Source organism: Macrosteles quadrilineatus, unplaced genomic scaffold (assembly GCF_028750875.1).
Source record: "Macrosteles quadrilineatus isolate MER2022 unplaced genomic scaffold, UCM_ALF_1.0 Scaffold_4__1_contigs__length_99947679, whole genome shotgun sequence".
Taxonomy (NCBI): Eukaryota; Metazoa; Arthropoda; class Insecta; order Hemiptera; family Cicadellidae; genus Macrosteles; species Macrosteles quadrilineatus.
Genome location: NW_026542597.1, coordinates 53,658,392 through 53,680,776, shown reverse-complemented (window position 1 = coordinate 53,680,776; position 22,385 = coordinate 53,658,392). Strand labels below are relative to the sequence as shown.

Genomic DNA, 22,385 nt, shown 5'->3' with positions numbered 1-22,385 from the left:
AGACAGTGCTTTTACGCAAAAATAAAGAAAGCTTAAAAAAAAAGAAAATTGGAAATGACTACCAACTGTCCAAAAGCTTTAAATGGAAACTAATTTCAAGCTATGGCCACCATTACTAAAATGTTTAAAAGAAACGTGAATCCAACTTTGAGATATTATGAAACTTGAACTTTAAATAATTAAACAAGACATTTAAATTGAAAAACATTTAATACCAACTTAAAGCTATATTGGAATTGGAAAAACAAAAATCATTTCCTAACTAACATCATGGTATTATTTCGAAAAAGCCCGGGAAAATTGTATTGATGAAATAGTGTGGCTACATGGTAGCTAAACCAAGTCAGCTTTATTAAAGCAAACTGTAGAAGAAGAAGTTATTCAACTCCAAAATCTGCTGTCAGTGCTGTCAGTCAAATCAAATTGTTTAATCTGTCCTGTCTGCGTCAGCTGATTTGATTTGAATTGAAATTGAATTAATATTATTTGTTTGATAGCTTTGTTAAAGAAAGGATAGTGATAATGTCTAACATAGCCATTTAGTCTGGTAATAGGCCTATATCTTTTGGAACCGACGTGACATCATTAGCCTATGTTAGCAATGCTTTTCGTACCGGTAAGTAGCCTATTTTTTGAACAAACTTTTCTAGCATTAACTCATAGCCACATTAGCCTTCATGATTTTGCTGCTCATAGGTATGACTTGGTGTTTATATAGGCTAAGTACTTAGTTGTTTTTATCGTCATGTTAGTATGAATCAATTTTGAAAGAGAGTAGGCCTAATGCTAACTTATAAACAAATGCATTTGTGGATATGTTGGGAACTAAGTGAACCTGTAAGCCTAAACTTACTTCTTGCACTATAACTTAGGCCTAGTCTGAATTTGGTAACACACCTATTTCCATTAGAACCCCCAGGAGTTTCTATGGGTAGACTTCCGTATCTGTTGTCAAAAACCAACCTAATGAAAATAGCGATAGATAACTTATATCAATTATTTCATTCGATATATCGTTTGGTTAGTTAGGTTAACGATATATCGAATTAAATAATTGATAGGCTGTATCGAATAATTTTTCATTCGGTTGTTTTTGACAACAGATACGGAAGTGTAAGTTACCTACCCGTTTCTATTGGAGTTGTACAAAAAAAGTATATAAAACTTAGGACCGCAAGGCTTTATACCTTATAGCCTACGCCTTGGAACTACTGTACTGTCAGTGGAGTAGGCATGTGGCCTATATTTTATGCCACAATGACTCGTGAGTAGGCTATGGTAAGCCTAGGCCCATTAACTTATGCTTGGTACATAGGCCTACCATATCAAGCGGCCAAATCCATATCCATGGCGGGTCAATCCATATAAAGTGGTCCAGAAATAAATTAATTGGTTGCTTCAAGATTTTTAATTTTTTTCATATTTTTATAAGTAACATTTCATTAGAAGTACAAAAATACAATTATTTTATTTTCTACTTAATGGCGGCCATTTGTTTGTTAGTCGAATGCCCGTTTTCAGGGATTTCAGTGCTCTTAAGTTAAATTAAATATCTAATTCTACTAATCCTAGAACATTAAAATAAAAACCAATCTTTTCAAAAAGGTCTAAACCTTAATATGGTAGCTATTCACTTAAAACTAAATATATAGGTCTCACATTTGTACCTGTGGCAGACAACAAAGTAGAGTGTTTTAAAACATCAAAATGCTTAAAATCTATTATTAAAACATAACATTATTATAAAATACATTGGTAGTGTATTAGGCTATATAATAAAATATTATGCTTCCTAAGCTATTATACGTATAATGCTTAAATTTGAGTACTTTTCAATGTTTCATAAACTTTAAAACCAGTTGAGTCTACAAAATAAAATTATTACAGTTGATAATACTCTTTTTTTTTGTCCTAGAGAGGACGCTAGGCACGATCCCGGTCGGATTGTTTTTCACATTACTTCAGAATAGACCTAGGGGTTGCGGCATTATCACTTAGATAAATCCATTGGTGATTTGGCAGGATTTGAACCCGGGACCTCAGGCACCGAAGTCCCGCGCTCTAACCACTACACCAGCTTGCTCCCCCGCCCAACAGAGATATTAAGCATAAAACTTTTAAAATTTTGAAAATTTGTATTTAAAACCCTATGCAAGTCCACAACTTAAAACTTTGAGAATTTGGAGTACATAACTATAACTACCGTATCAGATAAAAAATAACAAACACATAGTCAATTGCCTTGTAAAAAGAAATTGTTAAAATCAGTTTTCGTAACATCGTTGCGTTAAATTTTAAACAGGTAATTATACCTATATATTTAGTTTAAGTGTATAACTGTATTACCATATTAATAAAGTTTAGATCTTTCTGAAGGGATCTAGGTTTTTATTTTAATGTTCGAGAACTTTAATTTAACGCAGAGCTCTGAAATCGCTGAAAACGAGCATTCGACTAACAAAAAAATAACTTACATAAGAAAAACTTTCAGTTGGTCATAACTTATCAAATTGTTTATTTGGCAATTATTCTGTATAAAATAGCTAATTTACAATGGTTGTAATTTTGATATGTCTACTTAACTTACAGTTTTTTGCACGCTGAATCCGAAAATACCAATAAGTTTTTGTCGGAAAGACTCAGAGACTAAGTGGATGTAAAACGAAGATAAAAAGTTCGTATCTAAAGTTCATTGAGTGGTACGAATGGTAATATGGTAACTTAGTCTGAAAGGGACCGTATGTGAACTGTGGATAGGTAAAACTAACAGCTGTTTAAGTTAATACTTGACTTCATCCGCAATGGAATCGATTCGTTTTCAGACCAAGGTAATCAGCTCTTAAGTTATTTGGGCATGTCGGGAAGGTAGGTCGGGTTTTATGCAGATTTTAACTGTATACAGTGTTGAATTTCGGTTAGATTAGGAAGGTAGGTAAAGTTTTTATTTTAGGATATTGAACTTACTTATTAATCATTACGTTACCTCCAGACTGTTTTTGCACAATTGAAATAGTGGGTGAAACACAATAAATAATAATTTCAAAAATGCTTGCTGAAAACAATCGATGTTGGCAAGTGTAAAGTTATGCCCAAGACTTTACTTTTCAGTAAGTTAGGCTACCTACTTAACTTAGAATGGAATGATCTTCATTTGTATAACCTAAAACTAACTTAGGCATAACTTAACTAGGTCGCCGGTTCGATCCTGAGAAAAGTCAGTAGCTTTTTGATGGGTCGAAACTGGACCCAGCTGTTCCTGATCATTGGGCTTTAAATAAATGATCCTGGCTAATGAAACAGCTGATCTTAGTCAGTAACAAAGCTACACAGATCATCTCTCACCATTCTACACTCATCCTTCACTCATATTTGGGTTAAAATACGCACATTAGTGGCGTCCCCATCTTAATCCTACTAATATTATAAATGAGAAAGTTTGGATGTATGGATGTATGGATATATGGATGTATGTTTGTGACAAGTGAACGCGAAAAATACTGGTCGGATTGGGCTGAAATTTGGCATGATGATAGCTCACATTCCCGATTAACATATAGGCATATTCTTATTTCAAAAATCCTTTCGGGCTCCGTCCCAGTGGCTCTGGAGTTTCCTATGTTAACCTTATGAGAAATGGAATTATTGAATCTTAACAGCTGTTTCAATTAAACAAGTTGGTTCTGTTCTATGATGTTCAATAGCATTAAAGTTACAAGGATTACCAACAGGGTGCAGCACTATTATTTCTTTTACATTTATGACAACAGCTAATTTGCAACCAAAAGGTGAGTGAGCGTAGCGAACGAACTTCAACCTGGAGGCGAGTTAGCGTAGCGAACGAGCTAACCTGAAGGCAAGTGAGCGCAGCGAACGAGCTCCAACCTAAAGGTGAGTGAACGTAGCGAACGAGCTCCAACCTAAAGGCGAGTGAGCGTAGCGAACAAACTTCAACCAGGACGTGATTGAGCCATGCGAACGAGATAATCTTGAAAATTAAGAATTTAAACGGGGCAAAGCCCGCGGGTTACAGCTAGTGATTGATAATTGATTGATTGATTGATAAAACTTAACCAATCCTAACCCCATACCTTTCAGATTCCATCAAAATATACAAACTTGTAAAATCAAAACCTTATAGCCTATCTAATTATTATTAAACTATTATAACTTAGCCCTAAGAAAAAAAAATACTATCAGCTTAAGTTATGCTAAAAAATGTATTTCAGGTAACTTACTGGATCCATATGAAGCCCTAAGTCCATATGTACGTCTAACTGTGGTTTTATGACAAGATATATATTATTGCAGATGGATATTAATACATAAACATCAGAATATGGGGTAAGTGTTTAACATAGGCCTAACTTACCGTATATGATTTTTAATATTTTGCTGCACTACACAGTTTTTAAGTCTAAGCAGCAAGATTCTGGTCCATTTGTAGACAAGAAAGTCGTTGTTTACAAAAAGGGCTCAGTAAAATCAGCTGGAACTACTCAGTAAATTGACCTCACAGTGGAGTTTCATAACTTTGGAGTTTCTTACGATTATCAACAATGCTACCATGAAGCCCTTGGGTAAACATAACTTAACCCCATATCTGGCGGTCATTTTATTCACCAGTGGCGGGTATATTTTATGGCCCTTTTGTAGTTGTACCATATATTTAGCCACAGAACATTTATTTGTGAATATACACAAACACAGTACTGTAGGGTGAAGTGGGGCAAGTGTGACCTAAACATCATAAAGTTCATCTTTACAAATTTTTTTCTCGGTTATTTCTAAAGCTAGAAACTTGAAAATTTTAACACTTAAACTTTGGAAATATCTTTATTGGTAAAAAAAAAAACAATGTGATAAACTTATGCTTTCACTATTTTTTTTTACTTACAAAAAATGCCTGCCAGCTGTCACACTTGCCCCATAGGGTCGGGGCAAGTGTGATAGCGGCCTCTATAAAATCCTTAATTACCACTAGAAACCACTTTAGGAATTATAATATTTATTTAGGTATAGATATTTTTCATAACAATTTAATATATTTTGACAGGAACCTTAAAGATAGTAACGGACACATTATAAGTGGGACATCAATTTGTGTTGACTACTGGGTGTCGTCACCAGAAAAGGTAAGCCTAAGTTGGTTTTCAATTTAGTGAAAGTAAGTAAAAGAAACATAAGATGTTAAAATAAGTGTCTTAAAACACTTTTAAGTGGTATAAGACGTTTCTTTGGGGTATCGGATTTTTATCCCCCTGGAATTTTACCCCCTGGGCAAACGTGACGAACTTTTGAGTTTTGCGACATCAGCTCGATGGATTAAACGCGGAATTAAACATATATTTTCACGGTTGTGAATTTAATCAGAACACATCAAATTATAAAAACCTAGAGTGTACGGCCCGGATTCTTACCCTCGGAATTTTACCCCTAGGATTTTTACCCCCGGATTTTTACCACCGGAATTTTACCCCCTAGCCAGAGATATAAATTAGTGAGAATGATTACCCTATCTTCATTCTGTTTTAATTTAATAGTAAACATTTTATTATTAAGTAGCCTATATTAATTTATTTGTAACATTAACTAATCGAACAGGTTTTTAATTTTGAGATTCTAGATAAAGATAGGCTACTAAATAATAAAATGTTTACAATTAATTAAAAACAGAAATAAGAAAATCAATCATTCAATTTCTAAAATCAGCCGGGGGTAAAAATCCGTGGGTAAAAATCCGGCCCGTACATCTTCAGTTGATCACGCTCTGGCTATTTTCATTAGACTTCCAAATCCGCGGGGGTAAAATTCCGGCCGCGAACAAACTTTTGGCCACTCAGGTTACTACGTCATAGTGACGACAGCTTTGCCCAGGGGGTAAAATTCCAGGGGGATAAAATTCCGGCGACCCGTTTCTTTTATTTACTTTCCGTAAATTTAATAACACGTGTACAATGCTGATCAGGAAGTTATTAATTGTAGTGTGGGGTTTCAGGCATGGATCTAATGACATGCAATAGAATAACGATAATGAATGTACTGTAGTATTGTGGAAGGAACCTAACCTCAAAATTGTGCTCGACTGCTTTTTGCGTTTTTTTTTTGTGTATCCGGTTACTTTACCCCTGCTTTTTGTCTCTATTTGGCGATACTGAGGGCCAGTTGGCAGTATTGTTTAGTGTTGCTATCTGTTGGGTTCTTGTAAAATTATGTCCACAACGACTGGGATAAAGTATATGCCAATATGCCTCTCATTTGAATTAAACTAAATTTAAACATTTTCGCACACTCATCTACGCAGCGCATTAGCTGTTCGCACCACTGGGCGTAGCTGGACTTCGCGCAAATGCATGGAACGTGTTAATTAACGGTAGGCTTTCTTTTGATGTTATCACTCCTGTAATTTATTAATCTTATAACTGTGCATAAGCTATGCATGTTTAGCTTTTTAATTTTTAATGGTTTAAGAGCCATTTTTTATTTAAAGCTTTGCAATCAAACTTTGTTTGATGAAGTTTTTATGATTCCATTGAAAAATTCCATGCGTTGTTACAATAATTTTCTCAGTGTTTCTGTTAGTTTGAATAAACTGACACACTTAGGCCTAGGGTAGGTAAGTAGTTTTAGCTCAACTTTTTCATACAGTATTTTAAATCTGTTTACTAATTTCAAAATTCCAGTCTTTGTAGAGTAAACGATGTTTACATTTTGATTATGAAAATGATATAATCATAGATCTGAGTTTAGATAAAAAAATAAGATCTCTGAAATAAAAATAGCTCCTAGCTCATCAATGTTGAAGGATTTAATGTTTCTATATTGTAGAAAATAACTTCAAAATTATTCTAAAACTACTGTTGTTAGGCTATTTATATACCAAATGCTATTATTTCTAGAAATTTGACCACTTCTTGACTCATCTACACGCTGATCACACGGTCGGATTGAATTCATCATTTGAAGGAACCATCTACACCTCCCCCTTTAATTGTTGGCTTCTGCAAAGATGGTTTAAAGTAAGTATTGAATATCCCACATTAAATCAATTCTTATATTAAATAAATTTCTTAACTGTCTTTCTTCATTCTAACAGGCATTGTTTTAGAATACAGTTGACTCTCCATAATAATCCAATACTTATGAGACAAAGAAGGTCTTGTCAGAAACTCCGTTATCATCACTAATCACATTTTAGTATTGTACATACTACATTTACTGCGTCTCATTCATGAAAGGGTCAGATTGCACAAAATGCACTTAAATAGCTTTATTCGCCGAACATGTTAACTGAATAGAGTGTGTATTTAGTATTGGATGTTTCCAGATCAAGCCAGAACAGATCGTGGTACTGACTGTCGGAGACACACACATTGTGAGTGATAGAGAAAGCAACACTTTCTACAGTGTCACTCCGTTTGATGCCAACCACTGCCCAGGCTCCGTCATGTTCCTGTTCCAAGGTAAAAGTGTAGGTTTAGTTTAGGAATGAGTCGCTTCTCAATACCACTGATTTTTGTGTCTACACACCTGTCTATTAGGGAAAATCAGTGTTGGGTAAGCTACTTTTAAAATGTAGCTTGCTACTGCTACAACTACAACTATTTAAATGTAGCTTGCTTTTGTTACTTCTACAATTTTACAAAATGTAGCTTGCTACAACTCTACAACTACAATTAAAATGTAGCAAACTATTTTTTTGCTACATTTCTTTTTTTATAATAAATATTACTATTAAGAATAAGAGAATATACAGTATGATAGTAGGCCTACTTAAATAATAATTTAAATTATTTATTTAAATTTGTAATTCTAATGGGTTATGAAATGAAATGGATTTGATTTGCTCTAACCATCTATTTCTAATCAGTTGAGTTAGCTGTGATCCTTAACATCCTATAAACAACATAAACAAATCTTACACTCTCTAATTCTAATTAAAAAAAAAAAAAAATATATATATAAATATTTAATATTGATCACACTATAACTATCAATCTCAACTCAACTCTCCTGTAAAATGGCGTTTGCCGTGTATGTAATAAATAAAATAAAAATAAATAAATAAATAAATTACTATGGGAGGTTTACTTATATTGACAAAAGTGTCAAGTGTCACTTAAATGTTGTATAACTTAAAATATAAAAACCTAACTTTACATGCAAATATATTCAGTAAGCTTGTCCATTGAGAGACAAGAGCTGGTTGTTAAAAACACAAAAAAACTAGACAACTATGACAACCCCCATCTTGTGACCCCTCATTTTAAAGGTGTTTTGAAGACAAATTTAACGATGTGTCTGAAAATTTTTTAATATGTTTCAGACTTAATTCACCCGTTCAACCCTAAGTACATTTTAAGCCGCCATATTAGACAGGATGCAAAAAAAACATTTCCAGACACGTCGTTAAATTTGTCTTCCAAATACCTTTAAAATGAGGGGTCACAAGATGGGGGTTGTCATTTGAAAATCTTTAGTTACCCCCCACCCCCACCTTACCCTTAAGGGGAATTTTTTTTCAAAATTATGAAAAAATTCCAAACATTTGTTCTTACTCAGTCCCGCAAATTAATTCCTTCTATCTACAAAGACTAACAAAGATAAGAAATGTGTGCCATACCTAATTTACCGGTTTAACCCTAAGTACATTTTAAACCGCCATCTTGGATAGGGTGCAAAAATTTTTTTTTCAGGCACATCTTTGGATTTGTCTTCCAATGACCTTTAAAATGAGGGGTCACAAGATGGGGGTTGTCATTTGAAAATCTTTAGTTACCCCCCACCCCCCCTTGCCCTTAAGGGAATTTTTATTTTCAAAATTTGTAAAAAGTGCCTAACATTTGTTATTAATCAGTCCCGCAAATTGATTTCTTCTATCTACTATAGAAAAAAAGATAAAAAATGTGTGCCAGACTTAATTTACACACTGTATACAAATTTATAAATGCACCTTGTAGTTCATGCGGTCATGTGGCTGAAACAAATCAAGGGCAGCACTACTGCACTAGGCTTATTGCAGCAATCTGAAGATCATAATGAATCTATCTAGACAAATAAAAGGAAACAATATAGTTAAGTCACAACGGCTTCCTATCAAGTAATAAGACAATAGCTACCTTTTATGAATTTTTTTAACTACACAGAAATACCTGTGAAAACAAAGGATTATCAATGGCATATGTTTATGGTGCATAGATATATTTTAATTACCTTGGGTGAAGACATGCTGCCACAACAAGATCTTTGGCCCAAAGATCATTCCCAAATCTTCTTTCGATTCCGACTTTGACCGCCATTGCCAGGGATTTGCAGTGTTTCAAGGGACTTTCTAATTTCATTTCAACAAAATGCAGCAGTCGGTGAAGTGTTGGCAGTAAGTAGCCAATCGACACATTTTTATCACCTTGCAAGAAATCAAGGGCTTTTGGCAACGGGTCCATGACATCAGTGTACTTAAGATTGATTTTCTCACCTTCTGCCGTTAAGGCATAATGCCAGAGAGAGGGTAAAAACGTCAATATTTGTGATAGATTGAAAACAAAACTAACTCACCCACAAGAATTTAATCTCAGGGCCTTCGAGACTGGGAAGTCCAAGTTTGTCACAGACTTGATGGATCCTATCATGGTTCTCCCCAAGGAACTTGCAAAGCCCAGAAACTGAAGAATGAGTAGAATTCCACCTCGTTGCATTTGGAGTCACCAAGCCACATCCAAGGTGCTTGCGGATTATATCTGCCGCCTTCGAGCTTTGCCTAGACTTGTTCCATAGACTTTGGCATTTCATGAAGACTGATCGTGACATCTTTTTTGTATATCGGATCCGTTTTTAGAGCTTCCTCTGTGTCTTTCGTCGCTACTAAGTTCAAAGTGTGACAAGCACATCTTCTGTGTGGAGGCAAAGAAGAAGTGTCACCTACAAAATCACAATGTTCGTGGGATTCGAGAATGTCTTCAAGGGACACGATTTCAAGATCATCGTCAACTTCTTCTTCAGCTTCTCTCTCATTTCCAAACACTCTGAATACCTTCAAGAAATTAGATCTGCTGTCAGTGATTGTTAAAACTACTTTGTTTTGAAATCTATATTTAATTAAAACATCTGAGACTCCTTTTGCCAGAACATCGTATGTATGTTTGCCTTTAATCCTCATGCAGGCCTAAGTGACATTTTCCTTTCAAGGTTTCCATCAATTCAATTGCAAGTTATGCCTAAATACGATCTGTTATGACTGAAATATATCATTTTTCCCATGATACAAACATGATTTATGGATTCAAATTGGCTCGCCATTCACCTGTCATTTGATGGAAACTGTCATCAATTCTTTTCATAAGGGTAGTGCGACACATTAGTTTTTGACGTGTTAGAGATGACCAAAGTTTAATAAATTATGGCCTCTCTATTTCCGAGAAAGGCTGCATTCCATTGACAATCCATTTTACAAGGCAATCTTCTACAACACTTTTTGATGTTAATGTATTGCTATTAACAATTATGGCTGAAATGTGTCATAAACTGTTGTTTCGTTGGAGGGAAATCCCTTTATTTTTAGATGGATGCTTGCGCTGAAAATAAACCGTTGCCTTAGTATATTATTATTAAAATAGAAAGAAACTGCACAAAACATTTGTTTTATTGAAATCTATTTCTCATATTATATTAACCCATTCATTGTGATAAACACATTGAAACGTGTAAATAACATTTGTTTCATGTTGCGGTATAGCACAATCTATGAGCCATGCATTCCCTCCTCAGATAAAAATATAAAATTCACAATCTTATTAAAACGGTCAGAGACTGTTCAATGATAGCAGGAGAAAACAATGAATATTTGAAGGAGAATAAGATTTTATTTAAAATACTGTATCAATACCCTAGCTTAACCAAACCTTAAATAATATTCGCTAAAAAACAAACAAAAATAAAACTTATTTTATGTCATTTTCAACTGAGCAATGTATAAACAAAATATAACTGTTGATTTGTTTAGATTCTGATAAAATAATGTACAAATATGAATATTAACATTCATGCTTTAATGGTAAATAAGTTTTTACTGGGACACAAACACACATAGGCCTACAACATTAAGGATGAGTTAAAGGTAGTAGAATGATTGACTAGAGATGCTACTTGCAAGAACAATCTGTCTAGTCAACTTTTGTCCAAGTTGTCCACCCCTTAATTTAAATCCACTTAAGTAATTTTTTGTATGTATCGCCATAAGCCTAGTTAAAATTTCCCGGTCCCCTACAATTTGTAAATACAGTTCTCAGACTTTTCACCGTGATCAAAATTCAAATAGGCTACACTTCGAGCTTTTCCCGGTTGGCTGGATTCCAGGGTTTTAGATGTATTTGTTGGAATTAGACCTTAAAATAATGTTTAATAAACACCTAACTTGGAGAACTGTTTCTAGGTGTCTTTGGAAACATTTTATACACCGGAGACTTTCGTTACAGTCCTACAATGCTTGATCATCCGATGCTGAAATCGCTAATTGAAAATGAAGTGAGTAATCTGTTAGTTTTCTAGTTTAAGTTTTAAATTTGAACTCTAAGAATTTTACTTTTTATGAGGCATACATTTAACTAATCAGTGTTATTTGTTGTTCTTACTGGCAACAGTGGCAACAAATCTTTATGATGCAAATTTGTTTAGGTGATTTTAAAAGGTTAAAAAGAGAACCTAAATTTCAGTCTCCAATTTGTCTGTCTTATAATATCTGAAAAATAAATTTATTTCCTTAGCTTCACTCATAATTTGCCTTCCTTTCATATTTAAGTTACCAAAAACTAAACGTTTAAAATATATTTAACAAGTTCAATAACTTAACTGCTAACTTAGCTGGGTGTTTAGTGCCCCTTCAACAATTAGAACCTTTTTGAACTTGACAAAAGTCTATAGTTTGAAACTGTACCCACCTGTCGTTGGTTATTTAGCCTAAATGGTCCTGACAAAAAAAAACCCGCTGATCCTGGTCAGTAAAAAAACTATATAAGGCATCCCACTCGTCCCACTATCATCTTATATCTTATATTCAAGTTTTGGTTAAAATAAGCCAATTGGCATCCTCCATAATAGTCAAATACTATTTGAATATCTAAGAGACAGTAAAATCGTTACCTTATTTTTCCGTGTGAAAGCTTAATAATATGTTTTCCATTTACTCTTTTTAACAGGCAGTGGACACACTTTACTTAGACAACACGTTTGCAGCTGAAAACTGTGAGTTTCCACCACGCCAAGAAGCATTGAAGGATTTAATCAAGCTCGTAAAGTAAATTTTTATTTATGTTAGCTGTTACCCACGGGCTTCACCCCGTTTGACTTCATAAGTATTAATAAAACTATTGATTGGTTAAGTTAAGCTGAAATAAACAAAACAGAATACAGTAATAAAACAAATAATCACACTTAATTTTAAAAAGGTATTAAATTGTAAGAATAACAAACAAATAAGTACAGCTGAGGTATTTTTTACATTAGGTATATGGAATGTTCCCTTTAGAAAGGAATTACGACCTTAAAGTGCAATTTATGAAATAATGGATTGTTATAAATGGATAGCAAGGTTTCTCTTCATGACGAACATTTTAAGTACATATATGGTTTATGGGGGGGTGACTTTTAGTTTTCTCTAAAGTTCATGGGTACTCTGGGATTTATATATTATGGATCACCAATTATAGTGCTCTCTTAGTAATCAGTAAATTAGACTATAATTTATGACAACTACCTAAATGTGATGATTGTACATAAATAAATACAATATGGGGCTGGTTTAGGCATGAGAAAATTTGGAGGCTTTTTTTTGTCAGTAAGAAACAGAACCTGTTCTAGATCTTTGGAATTTTTTAAAAATAATGGTCATGAGTAAAGGCAAAACTATACAATGTATTGCAATCCATTATACACACGTACTTCAACGATTTAGGCTATTCATTAAGTGGAGTTAGTGTAATAAAATCTTAAATACTATCTCCGTATCTAAATAGTATAAACAATTAAATATAAGAAGAAGAAAATGAAGAAATGGCAATTGTGTTCATTAAACAACTAAAACCAGGTACTGCAGAAATCCAACTATAGAAATCGCAGTAATGTGTATCGTTATTAAATAAATAAATAATCATCACCTACGCTAGGCTAAGTGAGTCTGGTTTGAAAGTTGACTTAGGACTGTTTTGGTAGCATCCATGTTATTTGTTGATTTTTTAAGATAACAGCTTATCTCTTCTTTTATAACTCCTACTTTCCAGGGAACATCCGGATCACAGTATTCTGCTGGGTTTAAGAAAACTAGGAAAGGAAGAGGTGCTTCGAGCTTTAGCATTGGAGTTTAAGGTATCTATAAATATTTTTCTAACAGGGAACTGTTTGTCCTATTATGATTTTCAAAGGAACAGGCTTTTTGTAAAACAAAAAAAAATGTGTATATTCAAAAAGAGAATTTTAGTAATCATAATATATTATTTACTTGTCTCCAAATAGTGTCCTATATTTCCCCCACCTACTGTATTCAGGTTGTCTTCTAGTTTAAAACCCTGACATGACAATGTTGGTTGGGTGGCAGACCATTAGTTCTGGATTGTGGTTAAAGGCCATGCAGCCAAAGGTATTTTTCTCTCCAGCAACAGACAACCCCAAAGATTGAGGTGACCAAACCCATAAGGAGTTCCTGTTTGGGACAGAAGTTGGCAGGAGAGGACCACGTAAAAGAATTTAGGTTTAGAAACAGGGTTTTGTTTCTATTTAGTTATCCTTACTATGTGTGGGTGTGTGTGTGTGTGTGTGTGTCTACCTAACACTTGAATTATAATTATTAGATTTTTTGGATTTTTAAGGTAAAGAAATAATAGTTACAAATAATTAAATTCGAGAAAAATCTATCAAGCTCAAATGGTTATGTAACATAGTATACAGTTTTTAAATAGTCACATAATATATTAGTTTATCTGTGAATATCATACAATTGTTTAATTTTAATCTATAAATCCTCTCTTTTCAGGAAAAAATCTGTGTTACATCAGATAAACTTGCTATTCTCAAATATCTTGGCTACGAGGATCGTTTGTTCACTACTCAGCATTCTGAAGCCCGTATACTGGTAGCTCAGATCAATGATGTAAATGAACGATTCATTAACAAAATGTGAGTTTTTACACAGTGTTGTTCAATTTCCTGTGACATGTTTATTGTGTGTTTTTTGATGTTTCATTTGTAGACCCCATGTAAATTGTATATTGATGTTATCTGTATGCTTTTGTGAAACAATCAGTTTTCTATCTACTTATAGTTTTTTATGGACTTTCCCTACTTTAAACCAGCCAAACCCTTGATATAGTAAATTAGGAAATAGCATGTTTAGTCTCTACTACCATCAAAGGTATGCAAATTGTGAGATTTTAGATTGCTTTGGATTCTGATAATACAGGGTGTCCACAAAAGAATGCCGGGATTGTAAATGGTAATTGCTTGGGTACTATTCAAGGTAACTAAACATTTTAGAAGGTTATTTTAGAAGTTATAACAACTAAGTTTTGTTTCCCGTGTAACAAGGGATGAAATGTTAACCATGGCATGCACAAAAGAGTGCCCGGTGGTAGTGGCACAGTTAGTGTTTTGAAAGGGCATTCACTTGGCCGACAAAAAACTGAATGTTATGACAAAGTCAAAGAAATCCGACAATCCTGCATTAGGACCCCGAAAAAATTGATTGCCCAACAAAATCTTCAGTTAAAACATAACCTAAATCGATACTACATGATGTTATCCGTGAAAGATTGAGACTTTGTGCCTAAAATATTCAGTTAATACATTAAATTAAAACTGCCATTAACTGGATTTTGCAAAATTATTGTGAGAAAAAAATCATTATGGTCAAATAACAAGAATCAAGTACAAGACATACATAAATAAACGGTATCAGCAAACTGACTGATACTTTTTTCCATTAGCTTTACAGTAAAATTTATCATCCTATTATTATCATTATGAGATACTACTTTTATGAGAAAAACATTTAAAACAATTATATTGGGTAACCGGGTGGAGTAACTGAGGGTTTTTATGAGGAAACTTACAAAAATTGCAATAACTTTCAAACCGTAATCTTAACGTTTGGGGTTGTAAAATAAAATTCAAAAAATGTGTAAAAACCCTGGATTGGATAACAGGAGTAGCAAGCAGCTCTCTACTCATCCACGCACACACACTTACAAACACAACCAGCCATCACTTGGAAAACCAAAATAAAAACCGCTACCCAAAATGGATATTTCCATCCAAAAATCTAACTTGAAAATGTTGACAAAACAATACTTTCTCTATATACTTTGTAGGGGCCTATATAGAAAGATAGTAAAAACAACCATTGTGTTTAGTGTAAAAAACTCTTTTTATTATCTGTTTCAGACGAGCCAGCAAAGGTCCTGTGATATCCATTCTATTAACTGCTTTCTATACTACAAGACCTCCATGCACCAAACTCCAAGATACAGATACTGACATGGATAACGGCATTTACAAAATCCCCTACAGTGACCATAGTTGCCACTCGGAGATTGTAAAATTTGTTTCTGAAATTAAACCTAAACAATTGTTTCCCGTAGTAAAAATCAATAAAAAATCAAAACTGTACCATTGTAATGTTATACCGGAAAGCATTTTAAAATTTTGCATAAATTCTGAGACTGTTGAAGAAATCGGCCAAACATCATTCAAACCCGGTATTAGTGTTGGGGCTGCAAGTGGTCTAAAGAACAATGTCATTAGTTATACAACAAAAGGTCATTCAGTGGCTAGTTTGAAAACTGTGGAAATTAAGGCTAAAACTGCTCCAGCTTTAAAAGGAAAGGAATGTATGAGTCAAAACTCAAGTGTTGATAAAAAAGATGAATCTGAAATAGCAAACGAAGATCCAGATTTGATCGTGAGGAGTTATTGTTCTCCTAGAGTGTCTTTGGAAGAACTTAATCAAGATGTCCAAGTTTCTCAAAAGGTAATACAATCACCCTTTGAGACAGCTTTGTCTAATCAGCTTTCAAGTCAAGAGTACTTTACTTTGTCTGATGAAGAATTGTCACAGAAACATGTTCTTGAACAACAGGTTGTCCCAAACAAATCAAGTGAACAAGCTTCAAGTACCAGTGATGTAGATGTGAATACAGTTCAAAAAGGTTTGATCAATAAATGCTTAAAGAGTAATGTAATTAATACGTTAGGTGATTGTGATTCCTCTCCAAACAACCAGACTGTCATTCCAAATAAGGTTCCGATTGCATCATGTGTATCGCTGTTAACTGATACAAGCCAGTTTATTTCAAAACATTCTTTAAAACCAATTTTGAAACCCAATGCTACTACATCCATGGAGGAAGTAGATCAAGAATATGACAAATGTGTTAGTTCAGAACCAAGTGTTATGCCGGTGATGAGGAAAGAGATGTTGATAGAAAAGACTGTCCATGGGGTTAACAAGAACTTAACAGACCAAAGGATGTTTCAGACTAATGAAAAGGTGTCTAAGAAAGAGAGAGATAATAGAACTAATGACCAACAAAATGTTCTTGGTAACATAGTCTTTGCAAGTCGTGTAATATCACCAGAAAAATATCCTGTAATGAGTTTCAGTGAAGCATTAACATATTCCAGAAGACGTGGTTTTCAGAGTTCCTCATCCTTCCCAAAAATGGTGGAACATGCTGATAACAAGAAAATGTTAAAACAAGCTAAAAACCGGATAGTGGTAGAACAAACAGAAAGCCAGGAAATAGTAGAACAAACTGAAAACCGGAAAATTGTTGAACCTGAAAACCAGGAAATAGTAGAACAAGCTGAAAACCAGAAAATGGTTGAACGAGCAGAGAATCGTTGCCATGACTATGAGAAAATTAGAAATTTAGTTTTGAGAAGCAAGTTTCATTCAAAAATGTATAAAGCACGTGAGGATTTACCTTTTCAAAAAATACATTTAAATCATGACCAGAAGAAAATGAAGGACCTAATTTTAAACAAAATTTTTCATTCTAAACAGACGACTTGTACCCCTGCTCAAGTTACTAAACAAAACGAAGAAAAAGAAGAGGATGAAAGTGACAAAACAGTATCTGACCTTGAAGAAAATTGTGTGACTCTAGAAATGTTCGAGAAAATGGACAAGAAAAATGACCAAATTCAAAAAGTTAGTAGAGCTTGTGGTTCAACATCAGTTTCAAAGAAATTTCATCATCTTTTGGTTAACGGGACTCGAAAAGAGTCTTTTGGTTCAGGCTTTTTCCCACCAGCCATTAAGAAAAACTCCAAAAAAACCAAAAGTAAAATGTCTGTACAAACTAAAAATGAAAAGATGGTGCTAACAAACGACAAAACTTGTTATAACAAGAGAAACAGAAGTGAAACAAAAGCAAAATATCCGAAGGATCAACATTGCAACCCTCCCGAAAAGAGTTCCCAAAGCTATGAGTCAAATTATATCAAGCAGAATATTCATAGTAGTTCAAAATCAAATGTAGAAGTAGGCAATAAGTTAGTGAAACTTAATTGTAGCACAAGTAAAAAACATGATGGTCAAAATTACACATCTAGAGAGGAAAAAGATTTGGTATTCTATAAGAATTTAGTTCCCATCTATAAAAGATGGAAGCAGCAAACAATGAAAAACCAAAGGAAGTAGAAAATGTTCTAATGAAGTATGAAAAAAAAACAGTTGACAAACTGGATTACAAGGGTTACAAAGGTTAGAAAATCAGACCGAGATTTAAAGCTGAGGAAGTAAAACATAATGTAATTGAGAATGAAAAAACCTTGACCCTGGCATTATTAATACCATTGCACTTGTAAATAAATGTAGTTAAGCTTTTCAAGCATGAATTATTGTTTTGTGCTATAGTAAAATGCACTGGTTAAACATTTGTGTACAGTACTACATATTGTGACATATGGGAGACGAGTATGGTTCTAAAGCAGTCAGCTACCTACTAATAGCTTTTTTGCATCGTACAATAATTATTTTCTAATAAAATATAATTTGCCAATAGCCTCTGGACGGTTGATTCTTTTCAACTAGTTAAAAAGTAACTTGTAATGTCTAATGAATACATAATACATGGGTTTTACTTTTCAACAAATACAAGTCCAATTGGTGATATGTTTGAAAGCATAATTAGGTTATTTTACCAACATTGTAACTTTTAAGTATCCCCCCACAATAGTTTGGGTACAGTAAGTATTGTTATTATACTGTTGATCTAATATAAATATCTAAGGATTTTCTAAATTGTAAGTTTTTGTTATGTATTTGATAAAATAAAGCAGCCAAAGACTTGATCATTGCTTGACAATCCTTGTAAAAACCGGTCTTATAAATTTTTTATGTTTATGAAAAAGTGTCAACTCTCTTATTAGATTTTACTAATATCCTGTGACAACCAACCTGATTATTCACAGAGCATGGTCAAATTTTCAATATAATGTAATGTCAAACAAGATATTTTTTTACTTTATTTTATTTTACAATCTCTTTAGAGTTATGAACAATTGGTAAAAGGCATAATATAAATAAATGGCATGAGCAATAATCTCTCCAGTAATAGATCTTGCAAAAATAATCATGTCAGGTAACAAAAACTAAACAAATCTGTATGCCAGTTCAAGCACTTTCACAGTTTTCAGTCTATTGATAAATTCACAGTTGTCCAGCAAGTTAACAATAGTGGCATGTAATAGGGACACAATTCCCTAAAGAGCTTAAATGAAAAACTAATTATTGTTATATTTAAACAAACTAAGAATCAAATGATCTTTCACACAGCGGCTTCGAAAATTGTAAGTGAATAATTTTTAGATCACGTTAGTAAAAGACAAATTCATCGAAATTGTTTGCTGATTAGAAAACAAACTACACGCACTCTATCATTAGAATTAAAAGTAGATAATAAAAATTGATACTTGTAATCACAACAAGACCTTCTCTAGAGGACCAAAACCCCCCACCACCTATCTTTTAGCGAATTTCCCATATATTGAATAAGCTATTACCGTAGGTCTCATGGTAAGACATAGACCCGGGACCGATTTACTTTTTCGTTTTAAAGTCCCCAGAGGCCAAAAACACCATCCGTTCAAATTCTTATATATATGTGTGTGTTAGCGCTATAACTCGAACAAAAATGATCCGATTTTGATGAAATTTGGTACAAACGTGTAAACCTACGTTTATTCAAACGAGTTTGCGAACCAGCATGATCGGACTATAAGAACGGGGTTTTATGACAAAATAAAAAATTTCTGAATTTCTCTCCAAACCATTTTGTAGAGCTTAAAAAAAATAATTTTGTATATTGAAATGTTGTATGCCAGTATGCCCAACGGTTACTGAGATTATTTAAAAAATTGTAAATTTAAAATTCCCATTTTATTCTTATGGAGAATAATAAACTGTTGTAGTTTGCTTGTTAATGGATACATTTTAATCGAATTTGGAAATACGGTTTATTTAATACCAAGCTAATACCAAGCTAACATCAGTTTATGACAAAAAAAATATTAATTTTTAAAATTAATCATTATTAATTTTGTGGTGAGCCTTATCGCATCGACAGCCGGGAGTCATAGCTCCAGGTTATACCTAGTCTCGAGCAGAATGTGTTAGTCAAAGCCGTATCAGCTTAACTTATATCAAAACATTGCAATAAAAAAACATACCTCAATATCTTCCCTGTAGCAGCAAACCTAAGCACTTCCTCAAATTAATTTGATTTAAATAGGAAATAAATCTGACAATTTTTGGGGAATATTTTAGTAGAAATCGAGCCAAGTAAATGGAAATTCGCTTAGTCCGCAGGTTTGCTGCGGGCTGCGGTATTTTATATTACTGTATCAGCAAGTTTGGTTCGGCGAGGTGGTGGGGGAGTTTTGTTCCTCCAGAGAAAGGCTGTGTGTAATCACATGTTAAATGTAAACAAAGTAGATTTTTTTCAATTCCTCATTTTCCATGGAAAATATTTTTGGCTATTTCTCATTTTCTGGTAGATTTGGACATAATGTGCTATTTTCTATAACGGACACGAGTTCTGGATGGATCACTCTCAAGCAATTGGGTGGCAAGGTGGGAGGCCACTTTGACTAACACTCCCATACCAGTGAAGGAGGAACTATGGCTCCTGGTGTAGACCTACATTACACGGTGTGGAAGACCCTAAATCGAAAATCAGGGTCGAGGTACCAAAATACAAGACACACATGCAGAAATGGGGTCTCTTACTTGACGGATAAAACATCTTGTGTGCGTGTGGTGCTGTTTAGGATCCTGGCCATCTGCTGATCTGTCCACGCCTAGACCAGTCTTGCACATTAGATATACCATGGATTAGTATCCACATACCAAATTTAATCAAAATCAAACCTCTGGTGAGGGTAAATAACAAGCGTCTACAGCCTTTAACTGGCTTTAACTTTTAACTGGCCAGTTTTTTTCTTTTTTTTCTTTGCAATAAGTGATCAGTCAGGTTAAACCAAAGCAAGTAGACCTATTAGGTCTGCTCCATTTTACAACAAAAAATCGGAATATTTCAGCTATTAAAAATGTTAAATAAAAGTGTTCTTGACATTTTTTCATAAAATCAGCCAGCTTTGAGTAGTTTACAAATTTAAATGGACGCCATTTTGAAATTTAAAGGCGAATCAAGATGATTTTTTTCTAACATTGATCTGTTGAAAATTCAAAGATAAAAATGTTAATGTAAAAAATACTAAATGGTGGATACCTGGAAAAGATTTTGTGTTTGAAAAAAATGTTTTTCTTGATTTTCTCTATATTTTGACCCAAGGAATCACTACGTAAATTATGTCCCCACCACCCCACCTTTTTTGAACACCTCTGTATATCCACGGCCACCTTTAACTCCATACTACCCACATAAAACATACTCCATTATTTATCTATGATACTATACTACTCTATTTACGGAAATAAAGTAAAAAGCAGGTTTCAGTAAATGAGGAATGAGGAATACAAAATTTTAAAATTCAGAGAACGATAGAACTACATGGTTTTATCTGTGGTTATAACTATGATGAAACACATACCTAAGCCGCTAAATGGAAACGGGAAAAAAACTTATTATGGCAACACTGGCTTTAGTTTTGCCGCCTGTTCTCTTCTCGGACCAAGATTGAAGAGAAGAAGAAGCAGAAGGGAAGAGGAAGAGAAGAGCAAGAGTGTTGTCGTCGTTTCGTTGTGTTGTGTGTGTTGTTTGTCTGTTGAGGTTGCTGGTTGTTTCAGTGGAAAACAATAATTATTTAAGTCTTTTCTTTTGCTTACGGCTTACGGACACGTATTTAAACGAGAACTGGTAGTAAGCCTACTGCTAACCATGGCGACAGAATCCGAATCCAATTTGGTAAGCAACTTATTAGTTATGGATTTTGCATTTTTAAACTTAATTTTGTGGTGAGCCTTATCGCATCGACAGCCGGGAGTCATAGCTCCAGGTTATACCTAGTCTCGAGCAGAATGTGTTAGTCAAAGCCGTATCAGCTTAACTTATATCAAACTGTTTTATTTCTAAGCTTTCTGTAGCCCTAGGATTAGGCCTACATTCAAATAAATTGGCCTAACTTAGGCTATGTCAGTTTTGGTCTAGCATAACACTTGACACCCACATTAACTGTCAACGGGCAGCTAACTTAACCTTTTCCGGACGGGTGACGGATATATCCGCCTAAGTCTTTGGCAATAAAGGACGGGTGGTGGATATATCCGCTTATGGTTTTTGATGTTCTGGACGGGAAGCGGATAACCGCCTTCTCTTCAGACAGACTGGCAGGTGATTGAGCAGAAACCAGATGTCTCGCGGTACCAAGGCGCCACTTTCCTGCTCACTTCATGGCTACACTCTCTCCCGCGCCTACCCCTCCTAGCCATCCCCTCTCCTGCGCACCCCTTACCTCTCCTACGCTCCCCTCTCGACGTTTTGCGCTCAACACTACGTTGTCATTATTCATTGTTTACACATTGTTCTTTATTTATAGCTTAACGTTGTCATGGTCTATATATTCAAAGACGGGTGGCGGATATATACGCATAGTTAAAAAAGAGTAAAAAATTATTTTCACAAGTGTGAAGTGTTCCATTGTGTTTATTTTATGGTTACTTTCCTGTTAAGGGGAACATTCATTATTATCGATGATTTCTTTTCGATATATCGATATTTTTGTTTTCCTTTACGATCCATATTCCATCTGTTGTAATAACTTCAAACGCATTTAGGCCTAAATTACAGACAGACAAACATTCATAGCATATATGTTTAAGTTATACTTGGTTCAATAACCTAGTTATTGAGTTATAGCCATCGATGTAGCCTATAATAACT

The 22,385-nt window shown here is 34.1% G+C and overlaps 2 protein-coding genes across 3 annotated transcripts in view; both read left to right on the top strand.

Moving 5' to 3' along the window:
• The first annotated feature begins 516 nt into the window (after positions 1-516).
• LOC128992602 (uncharacterized) lies at positions 517-18,320 on the top strand. 2 transcript variants are annotated; one of them, XM_054416260.1, is made up of 10 exons: positions 517-616; positions 4,227-4,341; positions 5,054-5,132; positions 6,897-7,016; positions 7,325-7,460; positions 11,426-11,517; positions 12,189-12,286; positions 13,269-13,353; positions 14,018-14,160; positions 15,424-18,320. In XM_054416260.1, the coding sequence occupies exons 2-10, from the start codon at positions 4,337-4,339 to the stop codon at positions 17,681-17,683; spliced, it is 3,018 nt and encodes a 1,005-aa protein (XP_054272235.1). In that variant the 5' UTR covers positions 517-616; positions 4,227-4,336; the 3' UTR covers positions 17,684-18,320. The 2 variants fall into 2 exon arrangements, with proteins under 2 accessions (XP_054272235.1, XP_054272236.1); XM_054416261.1 differs by lacking the exon at positions 517-616 and adding an exon at positions 2,608-2,674.
• Positions 18,321-21,235: 2,915 nt separating this feature from the next.
• Positions 21,236-22,385, top strand: part of LOC128992411 (ran-specific GTPase-activating protein-like) — a 28,660-nt gene continuing 27,510 nt past the window's right edge. The window contains exon 1 of the mRNA XM_054415977.1: positions 21,236-21,410. Within this exon, the coding sequence (XP_054271952.1) occupies positions 21,384-21,410 (27 nt within the window). The 5' untranslated portion in view covers positions 21,236-21,383. The remainder of the gene's footprint in view (positions 21,411-22,385) is intronic.